Genomic DNA, 18,890 nt, shown 5'->3' on the forward strand with positions numbered 1-18,890 from the left:
CAGTGAAAGAAAATAGCAACTGAAAATTCAAAGCAGTGATAAATAATTGCAAAATTTATTCAAACACATTTAAAGCTACAAATAAAATTATTTCTTCATTTAATGATAGTAAAACAATTATCATCAACAATCTTAGTGCATACATTAGTAGTCTCACTATTCACTACTTCATTGCTGTTTCACCTTTCAATGAGATGGACGGACTTGGGGCAGTGATATCAGCTTCTGAACATCAGGCTGAATATCACTCAGGAGTCGTCTCAGATCCCCATGTTCAGTAATACAGACTGTTTCATTGCTATGAAAGAAGGTCACTACACTGAAACTGCACTCCAGTAAATATGATGTTGGAAAGGCAAAAAAAAAATCTTTGCCTTTTTCCACAGCGCAGGATAGTGTCCAGAAATTTCTTTTTGCAACCAAAACTCTTGATATGATATTCTTTAACCTTACCTTCAGCTCAAAGCTATTTTGTAGTGAGATCAGTTGCTTCTCTATCCTTCCTGTTAATTCCTCATTGGAAGTGTTCAGGAATGACTGAAATTTGGATTGAGAGAAGATCCTGAAATCTCTCTGACATGTCTTTATGCAGCTCACCCAGGTGGGCACAATACAGTTGAAGGTCACATGATATTCTTCCTTTCTCTTCCAACTCAGAGAGGCTCAGAAATTGGAAAAGGTCATGACAGCCAATGTTCCACTTAAATAACTTGGGCAGAAAAGTGCAGACCACTGATTTGACTGATAAGATTCACATAATTTCCTTGTAATTGAAGACTGATTTCAATAAACTTTGTTAACAATTCCATGAAATAAGCAATACCGTACCTAATACTCTGAGTTGTCTACTGAATGAAGTCTACAAAAAATTCTAACAGTTTCAAAAAGCGCATAAAAGCATCTCAAGCAGTTTCCTTCCAAGAGCCATCTCTGTGTAACAGCAAATGTTCAAACTGTTCATCATTCTTGATACACAGTTCTTGAAGTAGCCAAAAATTGAGAGGATGAGACTTAATTTTATTTATGGCTGTGATAACAGTATTTAATGATCTATGTAGGCCAATCATTTACATTTATTTTTAACAAGATGTTATCTGTGAATTACACAGTAAATGAGAAATATATTAGTTATAGCTTTTTTTCAAGAAAGTAATAACCCCATGAAGTCCTGTCATTGATGGTGCCCCATCTGTTGCACAACAAGAATGTTGGTGAGCATAATGTACTTCTCTTTGAAAAATTGTGCAACAACCTGAAATATTGACTCCTCTTTCGTATCTGCTTCTAGTCCCCTTGCAAATAACAACTCTCGAAGCATGCTTTCATCTTTGATGAAGTGAACATTACCAAGAAGCAAAGATTCCTTGCCTGGCAATAGACAATAATAGACAATAGGTACAGGAGTAGGCCATTTGGCCCTTCGAGCCAGCACCGCCATTCACTGTGATCATGACTGATCATCCACAATCAGTATCCAATTCCTGCCTTATCCCCATAACCTTTGATTCCGCTATCTTTAAGAGCTCTATCCATCTCTTTCTTGAAAGCATCCAGAGACTTGGCCTCCACAGCCTTCTGGGGCAGAGCATTCCATACATCCACCACTCTCTGGGTGAAAAAGTTTATTCTCAACTCCGTTCTAAATGGCCTACCCCTTATTCTCAAACTGTGGCCTCTGGTTCTGGACTCACCCATCAGCAGGAACATGCTTCCTGCCTCCAGCGTGTCCAATCCATTAATAATCTTATATGTTTCAATAAGATACCCTCTCAGCCTTCTAAATTCCAGAGTATACAAGCCCAGTCGCTCCAACCTTTCGGCATATGACAGTCCCGCCATCCTGGGAATTAACCTTGTGAACCTATGCTGCACTCCCTCAATAGCAAGAATGTCCTTCCTCAAATTTGGAGACCAAAACTGCACACAGTACTCCAGGTGTGGTCTCACCAGGGCCCTGTACAGCTGCTGAAGGACCTCTTTGCTCTTATACTCAATTCCCCTTGTTATGAAGGCCAGCATGCCATTAGCTTTCTTCACAGCCTGCTGTACTTGCATGCTTGCTTTCAGTGACTGATGTATAAGAACACCTAGATCTCGTTGTACTTCCCCTTTTCCTAACGACTCCATTTAGATAATAACCTGCCTTCCTGTTCTTAGCACCAAAGTGGATAATCTCACATTTATCCACATTAAACTGCATCTGCCCACTTACCCAGCCTGTCCAAGTCACCCTGCATTCTCATAACATCCTCCTCACATTTCACACTGCCACCCAGCTTTGTGTCATCGGCAAATTTGCTAATGTTACTTTTAATTCCCTCATCTAAATCATTAATATATATTGTAAACAGCTGCGGTCCCAGCACTGAACCCTGCGGTACCCCACTGGTCACCACCTGCCATACCGAAAGGGACCCATTAATCGCTACTCTTTGTTTTCTGTCAGCCAGCCAATTTTCAATCCATGTCAGTACCCTACCCCCAATACCATGTGCCCTAATTTTGCCCACTAATCTCCTATGTGGGACTTTATCAAAAGGCTTTCTGAAAGTCCAGGTACACTACATCCACTGGCTCTCCCTTGTCCATTTTCATAGTTACATCCTCAAAAAAATTCCAGAAGATCAGTCAAGCACGACTTCCCCTTCGCAAATCCATGCTGACTCAGACCGATCCTGTTACTGCTATCCAGATGTGTCATAATTTCATCTTTTATAATTGACTCCAGCATCTTTCCCACCACCAACGTCAGGCTAACCGGTCTATAATTCCCTGTTTTCTCTCTTCCTCCCTTCTTGAAGAGAGGGACAACATTAGCCACCCTCCAATCCACAGGAACTGATCCTGAATCTATAGAACATTGGAAAATGATTTCCAATGCATCCACGATTTCTAAAGCCACCTCCTTAAGTACCCTGGGATGCAGACCATCAGGTCCCAGGGACTTATCAGCCTTCAGACCCAACAGCCTCTCCAACACCATTTCCTGCCTAATATAAATTTCCTTCAATTCATCCATTACCCTAGGTCCTTTGGCCACTATTACATCTGGGAGATTGCTTGTGTCTTCCCTAGTGAAGACAGATCCAAAGTATCTGTTCAACTCATCTGCCATTTCCTTGTTCCCCATAATAAATTCACTCGTTTCTGTCTTCAAGGGCCCAATTTTGGTCTTAACTATTTTTTCCTTTTCACATACTTAAAGCAGCTTTTACTATCCTCCTTTATATTCTTGGCTAGTTTACCCTCGTTCTTCATTTTTTCTCCGCATATTGCCCTTTTAGTTACCTTCTGTTGCTCTTTAAAAGTTTCCCAATCCTCCGGCTTCCCACTAGTCTTTGCTATGTTATACTTCTCTTTTATTTTTATACTGTCCATTACTTCCCTTGTCAGCCACGGCCTCCCCTTAGGATCTTTCTTCCTCTTTGGAACGAACTGATCCTGCACCTTCCGCATTATTCCTGGAAACACTTGCCATTGCTGTTCCACCGTCATCCCTGCTAGGGTATTGTTCCATTGAACTTTGGCCAGCTCCTCCCTCATAGCACCATAGTTCCCTTTGTTCAACTGTAATACTGACACTTCCGAGTTTCCCTTCTCCCTCTCAAACTGTAGATTAAAACTTATCATATTATGGTCACTACCTCCTAATGGCTCCTTTACCTTGAGGTCCCTGATCAAATCCGGTTCATTGCACAACACTAAATCTAGAATTGCGTTCTCTCTGGTAGGCTCCAGTACAAGCTGTTCTAAGAATCCATCTCAGAGGGACTCCACAAACTCCCTTTCTTGGGATCCAGCACCAAACTGATTCCTCCAGTCTACCTGCATGTTGTAGTCCCCCATAACAACTGTAGCATTACCTTTGCAACATGCCAATTTTAACTGTTGATTCAACTTACACCCTACATCCAGACTACTGTTTGGGGGCCTGTAGATAACTCCCATTAGGGTCTTTCTACCCTTAGTTGACTCATACAACTACAGAATGAATTCTGTTGACCTAAGTATGTTGCACAATGTGTCTTCCACATTCTCAGACATTTCATCTATTTGCCTTTGAACGAAGGTGTTGCTAAGTGGAAATACTTTAATCATGGTCTGGTGACTTATGCAAATCTGTACTCAGAACTTCCCTTACTGCTGGCAGAATCCATTCTTCTCCAATTGTATGGGGGGCTTACCAGACTTAGCAATGAAATGCTGTATGAAGCACATAAACCATCACTGTTTTCTTGTGAAGTGCTGACAAGCATATTTTGCTGTTCCTGAAAGCTTTCACAAAATGACTGAAAATAAGCCAAGCTCTTGTTTGTTTTGCCAGAGTGTATTCTCTTCAAATGTTCAGGGAGACAGAATAGTTTCATTGCCTCACTTGAAAAAAGCTTTTCACATAACTGATAATTGGCTGCTTGGTGCTGGTATAAATCCATATTTCAGACACTTCACACCATACTGTCTACACTTCTATTTCGTTTGGTCTGTTTCTGCCATCTTCGTTACGGATTAGCGACCACAGTCAATCGCCTATTGTTTTAATGCCAACGCAAGAGCTGCAACCAATAAAGGGGAAAGCAATAGCTCAGTTGGGTAATTCACCAGAGAAATGCAGTCAAGACCATTCAAAATGGCAGATTATTTTACCTCACTGAACGCCTTACCCTAATTTCACAGGAAATGCGTCACAGTGTGATTAGAGTACGGGAATAGCATTAGCTAACACTGTACTATAATAGTGAATGGCAATAATGCGAGGGCCAGGCCTGGAAATAACACTATTTCTTCAGTCCAGTTTCCTCGTGAGATGTTAAATACAGAAGTATTACATTGCTTTTCAACAATTATAACACGCTTTGAGCAAAGTTAAAAAGAATGCTGGGTAAGTGAGAAATGAGGTAATTACATGATCATTGTGATCAATTATGAGGCACTGAGCATCAACCGCTTATAATAAGTAATTCCTTTCTTAAATTAAGTCTGGAATCCCTGAGCTTCCCTCTTTACTACCAAGCAGCCCCCAATGCCTTGTTAGAAACTCCCACTGCCCCCAGGGGGTGGTGATATTGCCCATTCCGCTCTAGACAGATCAACCACCTGCTACTTTGATCCAGTTTCAGTTTTGTACATCGAAGCATACAGTAAAATGTGTATTTTGCATTTTCAACCAACACACCCAAGGATGGGATACCACATATTCCAGGAACAACACAGCATGCCCACAAATCCAGCAGAACAACACAAGACAACAGCAGCAAAACAAGACCCTTACCCACCACAGAAATTTAAAGATTAAATATGACGTGTGAGCAAGAATTATACATACCTATTTTCAGCTCGTCGATAATCCAATCGGCTATTTCCACTGGTCAAGCTAAATGAAGGGTGAAATGCACTTTCAAAACAGTAAAGTGCTTTTTCTAAATTGAGGAGAGAGATAGAAGAAAAGCTTGATAAAACATCTCAGCTTTTCAAATATAGATTTACAGGTTTATTATCACTGGCATGTGTCGTGAAACTTGTTAACTTAGCAGCTGCAGTTCAAAGCAATACATAACCTAGCAGGGAAAAAATAATAAATAAAGGGTAACAATAAACAAATCAAATACGTATATTGAATAGATTTTTTTAAATGTGCAAAAACAGAAATACCATATATTAAAAGAAGTGAGGTAGTGTCCAAACCTTCAAAGTCCATTTAGGAATCGGATGGCAGAGAGGAAGAAGCTGTTCCTGAATCGCTGAGTGTGTGCCTTCAGGTTTCTGTATCTCCTACCTGATGGTAACAGTGAGAAAAGGGCATGCCCTGGGTGCTGGAGGTCCGTAATAATGGATGCTGCCTTTCTGAGACACCGCTCCCAAAAGATGTCCTGGGCACTTTGTAGGCTGACTAGATTTACAACCTTCTGCAGCTTCTTTCGGTCCTGTGCAGTAGCCCCTCCATACCAGACAGTGATGCAGCCTGTCAGAATGCTCTCCACGGTACATCTATAGAACTTTATATGTGTATTTGTTGACATGCCAAATCTCTTCAAACTCCTAATAAAGTATAGCCACTGTCTTGCCTTCTTTATGACTACGTTGTTATGTTGGGACCAGGTTAGATCCTCAGAGATCTTGATACCGAGGAACTTGAAGCTGCTCACTCTCTCCACTTCTGATCCCTCTATGCAGATTGGTATGTGTTCCTTCATCTTACCCTTCCTGAAGTCCACAATCAGCTCTTCCGTCTTACTGACATTGAGTGCCAGGTTGTTGCTGCGGCACCATTCCACTAGTTGGCATATCTCACTCCTGTACGCCCTCTCTTCACCACCTGAGATTCTACCAAGAATGGTTGTATCGTCAGCAAAGTTGTAGATGGTATTTGAGCTATGCCTAGCCACACAGTCATGTGTATACAGAGAGTAGAGCAGTGGGCTAAGCACACACCCGAGGTGTGCCAGTGCTGATCGTCAGTGAGGAGGATATGTTATCACAATCCGCACAGACTGTGGTCTTCCGGTTAGGAAGTCGAGGATCCAATTGCAGAGGGAGGTACAGAGGCCTAGGTTCTGCAACTTCTCGATCAGGATTGTGGGAATGATGGTATTAAATGCTGAGCTATAGTCAATGAGCAGCATCCTGACGTAGGTGTTTGTGTTGTCTAGGTGGTCTAAAGCCGTGTGGAGAGCCATTGAGATTGCAACTGCCATTGATCTATTGTGGCGATAGGCAAATTGCAATGGATCCAGGTCCTTGCTGAGGCAGGAGTTCAGTCTAGTCATAACCAACCTCTTAAAGACATAGTGTAGGTGTTCAGCGAAATGATCTCCCAGTCTGCGTTGGGTCTAGCCAATATATAGAAGGCCACATTGGGAGCACCGGACGCAGTATATCACCCCAGCCAACTCACAGGTGAAGTGTCGCCTCACCTGGAAGGACTGTCTGGGGCCCTGAATGGTGGTAAGGGAGGAAGTGTAAGGGCATGTGTAGCACTTGTTCCACTTACAAGGATAAGTGCCAGGAGGGAGATCGGTGGGGAGGGATGGGGGGGACGAAAGGACATGGGAGTCTACTGATGTCTACTATAAGCCTGCTGACTCTCACAGCTATCTGGCCTATTCCTCCTCCTACCCTGTCTCTTGCAAAAATGCCATCCCCTTCTCGCAATTCCTCTGTCTCCGCTGCATCTGCTCTCAGGATGAGGCTTTTCATTCCAGGGCGAGAAGATGTCCTTTTTAAAGAAAGGGGCTTCCCTTCTTCCACCATCAACTCTGCTCTCAAATGCATCTCCCCCATTTCACGCACATCTGCTCTCACTCCATCCTCCCACCACCCCACTAGGAATAGGGTTCCCCTTGTCCTCACCTACCACCCCACCAGCCTCTGGGTCCAACATATAATTCTCCATAACTTCTGCCACCTTCAACGGGATCCCACCACTAAGCACATCTGTCCCTCCCCCCCACTCTGCTTTCCGCAGGGATCGCTCCCTACGCAACTCCCTTGTCCATTCGTTCCCCCCCCATCCCTCCCCACCGATCTCCCTCCTGGCACTTATCCTTGTAAGCAGAACAAGTGCTACACATGCCCTTACACTTCCTCCCTTACCACCATTCAGGGCCCCAGACAGTCCTTCCAGGTGAGGCGACACTTCACCTATGAGTCGGCTGGGGTGATATACTGCGTCCGGTGCTCCCGATGTGGCCTTTTATATATTGGCGAGACCCGACACAGACTGGGAGACTGCTTTGCTGAACACCTACGCTCTGTCCGCCAGAGAAAGCAGGATCTCCCAGTGGCCACACATTTTAATTGCACGTCCCATTCTCATTCTGACATGTCTATCCATGGCCTCCTCTACTGTAAAGATGAAGCCACACTCAGGTTGGAGAAACAACACCTCATATTCCTTCTGGGTAGCCTCCAACCTGATGGCGTGAACATTGACTTCTCAAACTTCCGCTAATGCCCCACCTCCCCCTCCTACCCCATCCGTTATTTATTTATATACACACATTCTTTCTCTCACTCTCCTTTTTCTCCCTCTGTCCCCCTCACTATACCCCTTGCCCCTCTGCTGCCAGAGTTATGAATGGACAATGAATCTATGAACAACACATCATTTTTTCTATGCTCTGTTTTTGCACTACTTATTTATTTTTAATATATACTTCCTATTGTAATTTATAGTTTTTTGTTATGTATTGAAACGTACTGCAGCCGCAAAACAAATTTCAAGGCATATTGTATGCCAGTGATATTAAAACAGATTCTGAATGACATACACTTTAAACAGTGATTACATTAATTTATTAAAGAAAAGCAACTTTAGGCATTTGAATTGGCCATTTGTAATGATCAACTACAGCTTAAAACATCAAAATTTTCCGATAATTTGGGAAGAAATAAACTTATCCAAGTTACGTCACATGCAGCAAAGTTATTCCCCATCATTTATAACATTACAAAATTTAGAAGACAATTAAGCTAATAATTATCTTTGTATATTTGAAATTCAAATAAGCAAATAGTTCCAACTCCACTTTAAACAGAAAATGCTAAGGAAGGAAATGATCCTAAGAAACAGTCTGAGATAGGTTCTTGATACTGCAGGTCAGACTCAAGTGCTGGGTCACAATTTGTTAGAAAAAAAGGAAAAAGCACTGATGATGGCAATGGACTAAATATTTCAATCGATATGCGCTTACTGCTCTACTCAGAAATTGAGGAGGGATTCTTACCAATTAAGTCACGTGCCATTTCGTGATCCTCTTGCATCTGACATATGTCACTCAATTGCAATAATGAGTCAATATGATGCGGGTTGACCTGGAGCAGAACCTTGAGTTGGGGGAGAGTAAATCAGGTGATTAAATATATTGATAAAGGTTTGCAACTTCTATTTATAAGAATTCCAGGGTATAAAATGCCATTGTTAATGATAACTTGATTTAGTGGTGAATCCAGCTCGTGTCCATTTTAATGAATGTCATACATCGCGAACAAAGAACAGGGATGCAAAATGTAGGACAAGAATGGAAGATATTCAAATCTTTGCAATTTCAAAGGTTTATAGATTTCATTCTTAAAAAAAACACACACAATGTGGGCCTACGTGAAATAGGTAAAATTATATAGGCCTTATTGATTAGATACTACTACTAATTCAGCATGGACAAGATGGCCAAAAGGCCTGTTTCTGGGCTGTACGTCTCTATGACTTGCCAGAACTATGTGCAAAACATAAGGATATTTTGACTAGAGGAACTTCAGATTTACGAAACAATCTATTTACAAAATATTACGGCACAATTTGCTTTAAAAATTAATGGATACATGAATTTGGTCCACATAAAGGATGCTTTAACTAAGAAGTTAATTATAATTGGTTTTCCATTCTTACATTGAACAAGCGACTTAATTGGCACGTAATTAACTTTTTACTGTCATTTCACAGCCTACCAAAATGTTATTTGGATCCATAGAATTGACGGCATCTAAGAACTTGAACTGAGTCTGCTGATAATCACGGCTGTGTTCAAAGGTGAAATATTGGGCTCCTCCCTTTGTCTCCAACAATTGCATAGAAATTCCTGTACGTTGCAAAGCAGAAGTTGAATACCAACTTTGGAAGCCAAAGATAGTAGTAAAACAACATAAAATACGATGCACTTCATATGTTGTTAAAATAAAACCTTTTGTGTATGAGATGTAAAGAAGAGAGGAAGGATTAACCAAACATAAAGCATTGGCCAGATTTTGTAGGTGCACCGACATTAAAACCATCAATGTTGCTTTTATTATTTAAGAGAAGTGATAGAAGCTCCAGAATTTCATTGTATTCCTGCCGTGACATGGGAATCCTGAAGTTACTGATGGAATTTTCACACATTCTTTTTTTTTTTTAAATGTTGTAATGTACAGTAATCAATACAGAATTCAACAAGCAAGAATTTATAATGACTAATAATTAGTAATGGAAATAAGCTAGCTAAAGATCTTGCTCTAGGTCTAAGGAGATACAATGAGATTTTTCCCATAGACAGTAAAGACTTTAATGTCAGAATTGTTTTAAGGGACCAAGATAACTTGTTAATTTACAAAGTCATTACAAAAGACTTTATCATGAGTTACTGTGTTTAAAATATTTTTGAAATATGGTATCTAAATCCCATAATAGATTTTTAGGCTTTTTAAAAAATGTCTTTTAAAGTTCATGATCCAAACACTCTGAACCTTTGTGATTTTGTTGGAGGGTCCTGATTCATTTCATATGATGTTATTTTGATGGCCACACAAAGCATGGTATCAAAGAACCCAAACAAAAACATCTTCCATCGTTTAGCCTGATTGATACAGGAAAGACCACGTTAATGTTTTACATTAAAGTCAGCAGCAAATGCTACTGACCAGGAAATCTTGCATTATCCTGAAACGTGTTGGGTTTCTTCCCCCCCTCCCCAATAGTGTCTAACATTGCATGTTACTGTTTTAACATCCCCTTGCTGAATTAGCTCAAAACATTGCTGCATTATGAAGGCATTGGAGCAATTAAACCAGACACTTTGTAATAAGGGTTATTAGGCATCTATATATACCTGTTTTAACAAACCGTGGCCAACCATCTTTTTGAGTTGTGAGCCATGTACTCCTGTGCAACTGGCGATGCCGCTGCCTTAATCTGATATAAAAAGTTTAAAACAAACATGAGAAAACCTGCAGATGCTGGAAATCCGAAGCAACACACACAAAATGCTGGAGGAACACAGCAGGCCAGGCAGCTTCTATAGAGAAGAGTAAATAGTCCATAGGTGCTGCCAGGCCTGCTGAGTTCCTCCAGCATTTTGTGCGTTGCCCTAAAAAGTTTAAAAGCTCAATTGAAAAAAAGTAAGTGCAGAAAGCTTCAAGTTCTGAAGAGCTCTTGGACAAATAGTACAGACTCCAAGATAACTCATGCGGAACCCAAAACCTCAATTTTGCCATTTATCCGAACTACTCAAAGGTGTATGGAGTAGACCATAAATATTACTTCAATGGGTAAAGTATGATTATATCTTACTCTGCCACGACTTAAGTAGATTTAAGATAATGGCCATCAGTTAATTGAAAATACTTATCTAATCCACGAGCTAACCTTTGTTCTCCAAGCACAGCTCGGGCCCCAAAATACCTCTTCAGTTCAGTCTCTGGATTCAGATTCCTAAAGCAAATTTAAAAACTTAATAAAATAATACTGAAAAACACCAGGTTAGAAATATTTATGAGTTCAGAATACTGTAGGTGCTCACCGATCAATAATTTTTAAAAAGTTTAATTTAGGAAAATTTCACATAGAAATATCTTATGAACATAGAAAATAATCTGAGTACTAGTTGAAAGATGAATATTAATAATGGTTCTCGTCTTCTTCAAATAGTGAGGTGTGTTTGATAGAGCAATCTGAGAAAGTGCATGATGTCCTGTTGTAAACTTTTCCCAGTACTGCATGGCAGTGCTAACTTAGGTTTGTGCTCAATCTCCACAAATGCCAAAACTTGAATCAATAATTCCATGACAAGTAAGCCTGAATTAGCCTATAGCCAAATTTAATGAAACAATCTGACCATCAGCAGTAATTTTATTAAGAGACATGGCAAGACAAAACTTGATGCTTCTAATCTATCAAAATGTTAGCAGATGAAAATTAAGCCTACAGACCCCATATGATAAAACATGTTTTCACTTCTTACCTATGTTCAACACACAACAGTGGTCTTGTTTCTGCACTAAGACTGCGAGTTTGGTAATGGAAACTGTTGGGCCCCTGAATTTCTTGCAGGATGCTATCAATGTCATCAGCAGCACTTTCCTGAGAAACAGTTCAAACACTTTTATAAGTATGCATATTCTGGTCAACAAAACTTTAAAAAAAAGTAAACAGAAAGGAGGACCATTCAGATCTGGCACCTCATTGAAGATAACTAGGATCAGAATAGATTAATTTTGATCAAGAAGTTGTCTCTATCCTTTTGATGAAACGCTTAATAAGTTTTTACAGAAATTGGTTATTTGTAGTAACAGAGTTGTAGTACAGGTTTCTCACCTGGGGATTAGGGCCATTATTCCGGCTTTTCTTTTTCTTTTTTTTCCGTTTTGGTTTGTTGTTGGAATTTGGCTAGGAACCAAAAAAAAATCTTTCTTGAAAAATATGATCCATCTCTTTCATACAACTCAGGAATTCAGCCATTTAAATAGCAAAAGGGATGGGTTGAAATATATTTGTAATATAATACAAATATTTACAAGGAAATAAAATTTATTTGCAATTCCCACCTCTTTCTAGATGAGAATTACTTGACCAATGACCTGGGTGGGCTAATTATATTGCAGGATATCAGAACAATAGGCATCCGTTAGTCTCATGAGACCATGGATTTGTGCCTTCGAAGATTTCCAGGGTGCAGGCCTGGGCAAGGTTGTATGGAAGACCAGCAGTTGCCAATGCTGCAAGTCTCCCCTCTCCACAGCACCGATGTTGTCCAAGGGAAGGGCATTAGGACCCATACAGCGTGGCACCAGTGTCGTCGCAGAGCAATGTGTAGTTAAGTGCCTTGCTCAAGGACACAACACGCTGCCTCAGCCAAGGCTCGGACTAGCAACCTTCAGATCGCTAGAATAATGCCTTAACCACTTGACCACGCGCCAACATCAGAACAATGTACCAGAATATACATAAGCATCCATCAGCTACAATTAAAATTGCAAAAATGAAAACAGAGAAAGAGCATTTTGATCTTGTGTACCATAAAGAGTGAATCCAATTATATTTAAGCTATTTTGCAGAAACAGCTGTGCTTCTACAAAGGTGAACACCACAAAGGTGTTTTGTGATATCACACCGGAGGAAATATTGTATCATTTCTTAATGCATGCATTACTAAATGACAATAAAAGAGGACTGCATGTCTTCATAATCTAATATAATCCCTACATCTAATTTAGAAATCACAAATAAAGAGCAAAGCACACATCCACAATAAATGTATTAAATTGTAGCACAATTCAATGCAAGAATTTACCTGTGAAGCATCAAGTTTATTTTCTAATTGATCAGTTTTCTTGTCTAGTTCTTTATTTTCTTCTGTAGCTTCAGTTTGATCATCTACCTCAGGCAAAGTGTCCTCGAGCGTCAAGTTTATTTTATTTGGTTCTTCTGTTGAATGTTCCTCAAAAGCTTCATCTTTCTCAATATCAATTTCACTAAGCTACAGAAATAAAAACTGAAAATTTAATTCAAGAGATATGTTGATCTTCCCATTCCAAGTATATGGTATACTGATGATTTCCACTTTACTTAAATGATAAATACATTTCTAAGAGCAAGACCTACATTTGCTGCATTCATGGTCACCGGGTTTGATGGGCCAGAATCACACAGTCCAGTCTGCAATTTTAGGCCACTTCCCATGCTACCCAAACAGCAGCCAAGTCCTTTTACAGCGTTATTTCTCTTAAGGTCCTGAATTTTAATGCCTCAGTTGCTCACAATGTACTGTAGGCTTCAATTAGTGACAAACTACAGTTGGTGAAATGTAAACCGAGTATTCAGGAACAGATTCCAAAGTCAGATGAATGTATTCCTGATTGTATCAACTCAAAGTTGCAATTTGATTTATTTACAAGAACAAACTGAAATAAGCCTCCAAATATAGAAGGACATGGCAACAGTAAGAGTTGGCTAATTATGTCCATAATTAGACTTTAATAATTATTAACAAGTATTGTGAAATTAATTTGGGCTTTTTTTGACATCCTGTTTGTCAGAAACAGGTCAATTCAATATTTGCTGCAGATAGCCACTTTTTAACAAGCTGCTAGCAACCCTATTCCAAATTTATTCTCCAGGACTTTTCAGTTAGTGGCAATCTTGAAACAATGCTCCAAACTAAGACTAACAAATAGCATAAATAAAGCCTCTTATTATCTTAAACAAAATTTCACAACCTGAGAGAGGAAATTTTTCATCATCTCAGTCTTAAGTAGATGTCCTTTGTCTCTGGGGGTTATATCCTCACTCATCTATTCTGGTAAATAGCTGAAGAAATTTATTCTTCTACACTTCAAAAGAAGTCAAGCCACCTTGCACTATCTTTCCTCATGGTGCCATGGCTGGTAGACCTGCTGCTTCAGAGCTCCACTACAGTCTGAACAGAATTTGCATTTCCCCCGTGAGTGTGTGGGCTTCCTTCTGACAACCTGTAGAATGGAAGGTTAGGTGGCCACTGTAAAATGACTTCAGTGTATAGGTGAGTGGTAGAATCTTTGGGGTGGTAGTGGGAACAGTTGTTAGGAATGGAAGAGAATAAAATAGGATTAACAAGGGACTAGGGTGGATGGGTTCCTGACACATGGCATTGATTGAGAGCACCAAAGGACCTCTGAAAGCACAACTCCTTCATCCCAGGAATGAAAATAGTACTTCAACTGCATATACTGCCTCCTATTTTAGCATTTTATCTCTTGTCCTGTTTAAATCTCCTCCAGACATGTTCATCACCTTCTTTCAGCAACACAACCACTTATACCATTCATTCTGCTGACAAAGACCTCCCCTTTATTCTCCCCACCTCTCTCTCTTCTCCAACTTAAAATTGATCTTTTTAATTGATACTTTTTTCCAGTTATGATGAATGATCTTCAAACCAAAATCTATTTCTCTCTCCTGAATGCTCCATCATTTTCTGTTCTTATTTCAGATTTCCAGCAACTGCAGTTCTTCTGTTTGTTATCTGCCTGTAACCTCATGGTCTAGCAATATCTCTCAGTTCAATGAGGAAGGCAAGTGGGCACATTTGGGGCAACTAGAAGGGTAGTGAATAATGAAGTAGACTGAGCTAAGCGATCCTAGGCTAAGCAGACCAGAGGGAAGATGTATATAAGCACCACAGCAGCATAGGGGTTGGTGCGATGTTATTACAGCTCAGGGCATCAGAGTTTGGAGTTCAGTCCCAGCATCCTCAGTAAGGAGTCTCTGTACATCCTCTCCCCCCCCCCCACCCACCCGTTTCCTGCCACAGCCCAAATGCATACAGGATAGTTTCATTGACCATTGTAAACTGTCCTGTGGTCAGGTTAGGGTTAAATTGGCGTTGTTGGACAGTGCAGCTCGAAGGACCAGAGGGGTCCATTCCAAGTCGCATCTCTAAATGGACTGCAGCCTTATCCAGCCCTAAATGGTGGCCTATTAAAGTACTGATGGGAGGAGTACCCAGCAACATTCCCATCCTCAGTGGTAGTGGAGCTTAACACGACAGCCACGGCTGAGGGCATTTGCAATTGTGGTCAGCCAGAGCTTCTTCCAAGATCCACGTCATCAGGGAATTCATGCTTTAGACAATTCGATTCACATCACATGACATCAAGAATGCGACATATTTGAAACAGCAAAATGCATGGGACTAGATGACAAAGCAGCTCTATCAGTGCAGCTTTTCATTCCAGATCCAGCTGCACCTCAGTTTGAATTGATTTGATCAATCCGTTCCACTTACAACACTGATACCGACTGAACAATATGGAAAGCTGCCCAGCTACGTCCAGCCCAGAAAAAGTACAGAGTAAATCCAATTTGGCTAATTACCACTGTATCAGTCTCTATCACTCACTTATGAAGTGGCATTTTCTCACAAATGACCTACACACAAATTCCCAGTTCGGCTTTAGCCTGCATCAATGGACTCCAAATCCATTCACAATTGGTCCAAACATGAACCAAAAAAAAACCGAATTCCAGAAATGAGACGTAACTGACCTTGAAATCGAACCAACCTTTGGCCGAGTGTGGCGTCAGTAAGTCCTGGTAAAACCTAAGTCCTCACCCTTGCACCCTGAGAATCAATATTGACCAGGGAATTTCAACTGGACAGTAACGTGAAAATCGTAGCAGCTCAAAGAGTGGACGTCCCACAAATGGATGATTCGCCTCTTGATTCTCAAACCTTTAAGCTACAATTCTCAAGAAGACAGTACTACCGAAGAAACAGGTCCATTTAACCAATACCCCAACAATAACTTCTATTCTCCGTTCTAGCCGCCGCAATTCCGACCATATCTAGTCTGCTTCCACTCACCGCTCGGTACAAGTCGCCAGCCGCCGCCTTCTGTTTCTTTTTCCGCCGCTGTTTGCGGAGCGGGGTGTGCTCCAGCGGCAGCTCCTCTTCCTCCTCTCCCCGCTCCACAGGGAGGCACAGTGGCTCCTGTACCCGTTCCCCGCGCAACTTCCGCAGGCTCCGTGAGGACATCGTGCTGTGCCGGGGCTTGTCGAGCTGCCGGTCCTGCACCGCTTTCTGGTGTCCGCCGGGTTTACGGGACCCCGGTCTAGAACCGTGTGCCGGTGTCCCTGGGGTGTAAAGAGCTTCGACCCGGACCGTAGACTGGCACAACAGATCGGGTTTACGCCATCTTCCCTTCGCGGCTCGTCAGCGGCAACGGTGGCCGCACAGTCTCATCCGAAATGCGGCGGATGGGTGGAGAAATTCGATACGCGATGGGTTCCAGAGGTGGTAGCACCCAAACCGGCGGCAGGCTCCGTGGAAGCTGATAACATGAAACGTTTACATCGAGGGGAGGGAGCCCACTGAGGTGATTGGAACCCCACCTTTTTCTTATCCGGAAAATCGATAGAAACCAGAGCACAGTTCCTTTCTCTTTTTCTTTCGTTTTGTCCCCAAATGTCAAATGCAACTCAAAATATCATTGAACTGAAATGTTTCTCACTGATCGCGGGCGCCGCTGATCTGAATATTTCCCCATTTTTTCTTTTTACTTCACGAAAACAATAGAGCAAAATGACCTTTTGATGTAGATGAAGTTCTGGTCAGGTTTGTGAATTATCTCTACAGTTTCTGTTCCCTCAGCATTATTTTCCCGTCATCTTTTTGTATACTTACAACGCTAAAAACGCAAAACAAATAGTTTCATGGAGTCAGAACATCACGGAAAATGGTCCATGCCGACCAAAGATTCCCGTTAAAGCCATTTGCCATGTTTAGCCCATATCCTGCTAAAGTTTAGCTGCTAAACTGTTCATATCATGTACAAGTATCTCTTTAAAAATTGTTATTGTATCTGCCTCAACCATATCCTCTAGCAGCTCATTCCAGGTATTCCTTCCTTATGAGTGCCTGTGCATGTGTTTGGGCAGATTCCCACCCTCCACAAAATCAGAATCAAGTTTACTATTACCAGCAAATTGGTTAACTTTGCGGCAGCAGTACAATGCGATACATGTGTGTGTGTGAGAGAGAGAGAAGAAAAAAGACAATTGCGAATATATATACGTTAATTTAAATAAGTAGTGCAAAAAAAGAGGGAAAAAGTGGTGAGTTAGTGCTCGTGGGTTCAATGCCCATTCTTCCCGACGGTAACAACGAGAAGTAGGCGTGTCCTGGAGGAGGTCCTCGGTGATGTCCCCCTCCCCACCCGGTACCAGACGGTAATGCAGCCAGTCTTACCGATGCTGCGCTGGGGCTGTTGGTGCGGCACCACCAACTAGCTGGTCTATCTCGCTTCTGGACGCCCCCTTGTCGCCATCTGAGTTTCTGCCAAGAATGGTTGTATCATCAGCAAATGTAAAGGTGGAGTTTGAGCTATATGGAGCTACATAGCCATAGCTGTAAAGAGAGTAGATAGAGCAATGGGCTAAGCATATATCACTGAGGCGCACCAGTGTCTGCGAGGTGGAGATGTTATTTCCAATCCGCAGCTACTGTGGTCTTCCGGTTGGGAAGTCGAGGATCTTTCGTTATACCGATACTTTATAAGACACTGAAGTTGTTGTTGTTCGTCCATCGTACGTCGATGAGGACCTCGACACCATTATTGATGGTGTCGAGACTAGCGCGTGACTTGGATTTAAGTGAGGAAGAGTTGCGCAGCGTCAGCCTCACTCTCTCTTCCCAATTCCCATCTGGATCCAGTGGCAAGACAGAGTCGAGACAGCAGGAGATGGGACTAGACGCAGTGGATGACCAGGACATCTTCTGCATCTTGTCCTGCTCTACACGTTCCACGACGCTTGCAGAGACCGCCTTCTTGACCATTGGACCTTCCATCGGTCTCGTCCGCTCAATCCGCCGGAGTCTGTCTTCACATGCTGGGACACTGAAGTACTAGGAACAGGACAGGTTTATCAAGAAAGCAAGGGGAGTCAGGAAGAAACGACACTGGACACGGACACAGGCCCTGGACGAGACAAAGACATTGGGCCTGGGCTAGGACTAAGACTAGGAAAGCGGGACCAGGACAAAGAACTTGGAACTAGGAGCCTGGGCTAGGACTCCGAGCCAGAGACTGAACAAAGACCCAGAACCTGGGTCTTGACTTGGGCTCGGACCCTGGATCTAGGCGAGGACAAGACGTGGCTACAGGACTGGACACTTAGAGCCTTGGACGTGGACTGGATGAGGCACTCCACGGCAGGACGTGGCTCTTGGACTAGGATTGGCTCGGCTTGGTTAGGCTCTTGAGTACAGAGCTGGGACGACTCCTTGGAGTGCAGGGCCAGGACCCTTTCTAGGACGCAGGGCCGGGACCCTTCCTTGGACGCAGGGCCGGGATAACTGCCAAGGTAAACTGTTGAGGATTCGGATGGGAACGATCTAGCACAGGAACACAAAGCCTTGGACTTGGAGAACAGGCACACGGAAAACAGAGCCAGGACCCCTCCTTGGGAACAGGACTTAGGGCCGAGACTTTCCTTTGACACAGACACTAACCACAGGGACACAATAGACAATGGGTGCAGGAGTAGGCCATTCGGCCCTTTGAGCCAGCACCGCCATTCACTGTTATCATGGCTGATCATCCACAATCAGTACCCCGTTCCTGCCTTCTTCCCATATCCCTTGACTCCGCTATCTTTAAGAGCT

At 42.1% G+C, this 18,890-nt stretch overlaps 1 protein-coding gene across 1 annotated transcript in view; it reads right to left on the reverse strand.

Moving 5' to 3' along the window:
- Positions 1 to 16,457, reverse strand: part of tcf25 (TCF25 ribosome quality control complex subunit) — a 44,085-nt gene extending 27,628 nt beyond the window's left edge. Inside the window, exons 1-9 of the mRNA XM_072279741.1 lie at positions 16,092 to 16,457; positions 13,041 to 13,226; positions 12,065 to 12,136; positions 11,712 to 11,830; positions 11,117 to 11,182; positions 10,581 to 10,663; positions 9,445 to 9,575; positions 8,724 to 8,823; positions 5,324 to 5,417 (exon numbers count right to left, since the gene is read on the reverse strand). Coding sequence (XP_072135842.1) covers positions 5,324 to 5,417; positions 8,724 to 8,823; positions 9,445 to 9,575; positions 10,581 to 10,663; positions 11,117 to 11,182; positions 11,712 to 11,830; positions 12,065 to 12,136; positions 13,041 to 13,226; positions 16,092 to 16,262 — 1,022 coding nt within the window. The 5' untranslated portion in view covers positions 16,263 to 16,457. The remainder of the gene's footprint in view (positions 1 to 5,323; positions 5,418 to 8,723; positions 8,824 to 9,444; positions 9,576 to 10,580; positions 10,664 to 11,116; positions 11,183 to 11,711; positions 11,831 to 12,064; positions 12,137 to 13,040; positions 13,227 to 16,091) is intronic.
- Positions 16,458 to 18,890: the final 2,433 nt, after the last annotated feature.

The sequence above is a fragment of the Mobula birostris genome, chromosome 15 (assembly GCF_030028105.1).
Source record: "Mobula birostris isolate sMobBir1 chromosome 15, sMobBir1.hap1, whole genome shotgun sequence".
Lineage (NCBI taxonomy): Eukaryota > Metazoa > Chordata > Chondrichthyes > Myliobatiformes > Myliobatidae > Mobula > Mobula birostris.